The sequence below is a fragment of the Eleutherodactylus coqui genome, chromosome 9, assembly GCF_035609145.1.
Source record: "Eleutherodactylus coqui strain aEleCoq1 chromosome 9, aEleCoq1.hap1, whole genome shotgun sequence".
Classification (NCBI taxonomy): domain Eukaryota; kingdom Metazoa; phylum Chordata; class Amphibia; order Anura; family Eleutherodactylidae; genus Eleutherodactylus; species Eleutherodactylus coqui.
In genome coordinates, this window is record NC_089845.1 from 112,627,526 (window position 1) to 112,631,052 (window position 3,527).

The window sequence follows — 3,527 nt, forward strand, 5'->3', positions numbered from 1 at the left end:
TAACATAACAGGTGACATGCTGCCTGAGAGCTAACCATCTCAGCCTGTTATCGCACTTGCCAAAGTGCGAGGTACCTGCGGTTGCAAGGTGTTTTGTGTCAAAAAGGCCCCTCATCACTTTAGTACAGTTGCAATCCTTCGCCGTGGCTTTCAGTTGCTCCGGAGGATCGGCAAGTGTTTCCAATTGTTTTTAATGGGAAACCTCACATTGCACTAACGTGCACCTCGCTCATCGTGCAATATGTTTTCCAGCCCCATTGAAAACAATGGGCAAGGCTTTCCGAGGGAATGTCCAAAGATAGGAAATTCTGTTAGTTTTTTGAATGCTGTAAGTTCATAAGAATGAAGTTCATAAGAATGAAGTTCATATTAGTACAAGATTTGTACATCTCGGCCACGTGAAAGTGGCCTAAAACCTAACGTCAGGAGGCACAGCTGGTTGATCAGATTGGACTATTACCTTTCCTGTATACAAGCTTTTCAAGTCAGGTTTCAAGTGTTGTATAATTAATTAGGCGACAGTACTATGGAATATTCCAGCTGCCTCTCCCAACATTAGATTTCAAGTTGTGGTAGAAGACAAGAATGCCAGCAATATGAGAGGTACCCTTTAAAGAGGTTAACCAGGAAGAAAAAATACCTACCTGATCCAGTATGCGTCCACTAGTACTGACCCCTTCTTCTGGCCCTGTTCTAACTCTGGGTCACTTGTCATAGAAGTCTAGTTGTCCGTAATGTCGTTGTAAGGGGATTGGCTGACTGGCTGATTTTCATAGCTAAGCTTACTCATTCTTGCATAGGCCATGACAGAGAAGTGGGCTGCCTTACTTATTTAAATGAACCGAACAGCCAGCCCCCTGCAATGGCGTCACTAACAGCAAGAAGTGGAGGAAGACTCTATATCATATGACCAGGCCAGAAGTGGAGGTGCCTGCACTACTGGATCTGGACTTTATTAGGTAAGCATTTCACTCCCTGGATTATCCCTTTAACAAATAGCAGTAACTAACGATCTGATCTTAAAAAGGAATATACAGAATTCAAGTTACCGTCCTGTTTTGATAAACTACATGCAAATTAATTAGAATATTGTTTTTATGAGAGAAGACAAGCATTATATGTGCATATAAATCGTCATTACATTTAATATGTCTTGTTATTAAAATTAAATGTTTTCATTAAGTCTGTAATGTGCTTTTTGCATGCTAACAAACACATTAAATCTTATGAAGTCCTCACTGCACACAATTGTAGTGGACTGCAATTTTGCCATAAATGCACGATTTTTATTTTTCACAGCACTTCCGAAATCACATACTGTGCAAGCAGATGATTAGCCATGCATGTTCATTTTACAGTACGCATACATAATTAACACTGAAATCAAGCAAGGCACTCAGAATATTTATTTGGTATCGTTTTGCTATATCAAATAAAACTTAACTTCAACCCTACCTGTATTTACATGAACAGAGACATTATTTCGGTTTCCAGCAATAACCATAAATTAGATTGTAGCAATACATTGACAATACAGCATACATTATCAGTCGAATTGTGCAAGAATCAAGAAAGCCCCATTGTCCCAAAATTGTAATGAATTACTTGTTAAACACTATTAAAATGCAGCTTAAATAGCATACTCCATTAGATAATAGGCATGACAAAGGTCCCAGTGCATTCCAACAGAAATAAGTAGGGATCTCAATGTATAAGGACCTTTTAAATGAATATCTCACAATGTGAAAACTGCAGCCCAATCTATTGTATTACCGAGTTTGGTTGCTTCTTTCTACAGATCTGAGATATATATCTGAGTCATATAAACCTCATAAGCAGTAGTAATGTTTAGGATAGTGATACAGGTTATGCAGCCAGGTAACAAGAATGCTAACTTATGGTATTTTATATGATATTACAGATTTCCCATTGGCATTCTTCAGGATGACCTGCATTCTACTAGTTTCCTAAAGCTTTTCCTGAAATTGTCATCTAGAAATGCATACAGGAATGGATTGAGGCAGCTATTGGCATAACTCAAGCTGGTAATAAACAGAGAAATCCCAATAACTAGTGGAGTCTGTGGGATGTCTGTGGTTAAGGCCACCACAGTGCTGAGATGATAAGGTGTCCAGCAAAGCAAGCATACTGCTAAGATAATGGCAACCATGAACGTCACTTTTTTCTTAGCTTTGTCTAAGGCTTTCGCATTGGTGTTCAGACACATTCGTCTCAATTTGTAAAGCATCATGGTATATAAGATGCATATAGTAGACACAGGTATGGCAAACCCCATAATGAGGGTGTAGATCCTACTCATCTGCCACCACAAGCCTTCGGGATTCGGAAAAACAAAAATACATTGCAAACGACCTTGCTCTTGGTGAATCTTGGCAAAAATCACAAAAGGCAGAATTATTATGGTTACAAAAGTCCATACACAAAGGCTGATGATTTTAGCAGCTCGATAGGTCCGAAAGGAAAGTTTCTTAGATTCGACAGTTGCAACTACCACAAGGTATCTGTCAATGCTCATGACAGTTAGGAAATAAATGCTGGAAAAAGTATTATATTCATCAATGGATACAATCAGTTTACACATAAACTCTCCAAAGGGCCACTGCAGCAGTAAATAGTCAACTATATTAATAGGTAGGACGAGTGTAAACAGTTCATCCGCGATAGCCAAGTTCAGGATAAACATGTTGGTGACAGATTTCATTTTCGGAGCTTTGAGGATAACATATATGACAGCAGTGTTTCCAGTTAATCCAACTGCACAGATAATGGAATAGATGATGGGTAATGCCAGATAGAAGTTAGGAATGACCTGTGATGTTGATCCATTCAGCCACTCTGATATTCTTGATGAATTTGATAGATAAGATATGTTTTCCATCTTCCAAACAAAAAAAGGGGAATGTTACAAAATACATTCCTTATGCCTTCTGTATAATTAGCATAGCTTATTAGTCGGAGCCTGCAAACATTATATCTGATCTTATTATTGCATTAGATTATTACATAATACACCTATATCATATCCCACTGACAGCTACAAGAATGTAAAATCTACTGTCTATTATATTCTACAACTCTTACTGTGCCATAAAATATGGGATATTTATTTTAAAAAAGGAATAAATTACTACATTTTCAAAGAATCTCATTAAATACTGATTAGAGCTAAACACCCCCGAATTTCCTGCAGTGATAATTAAGTCAATGGAGAACATGTTCTTACCTTACTGTTTGTCTTCGGAGTCACTTATTTGTTTTTTCCTCTGGTTACAGATGCCTTGTGGCTGCATTAGGTAGAATGAAGCTGAAGCGAAGTGCAGAGATGCTTGAAGCTGGATTTGTGATCTGCTGTTGAGCTCTCTGCTTCTTTCCATCGCTGTAGAACAGCTCCCTCCCTCCTTTCCTCTATCCCTCTTTTTTTTCAGTCTTTTTTAGAAGGTGACAAGAAAATAGCCCCAATCCCGCTACATATAAGCATTAATGTACAGTTTATTTCCCCCAGAACA

The 3,527-nt window shown here is 38.2% G+C and overlaps 1 protein-coding gene across 1 annotated transcript; it reads right to left on the bottom strand.

Moving 5' to 3' along the window:
* Positions 1-1,939: 1,939 nt before the first annotated feature.
* NPBWR1 (neuropeptides B and W receptor 1) lies at positions 1,940-2,899 on the bottom strand. The gene has a single exon (XM_066579012.1). It carries the CDS (start codon positions 2,897-2,899, stop codon positions 1,940-1,942), a length of 960 nt encoding a protein of 319 aa, XP_066435109.1.
* Positions 2,900-3,527: the final 628 nt, after the last annotated feature.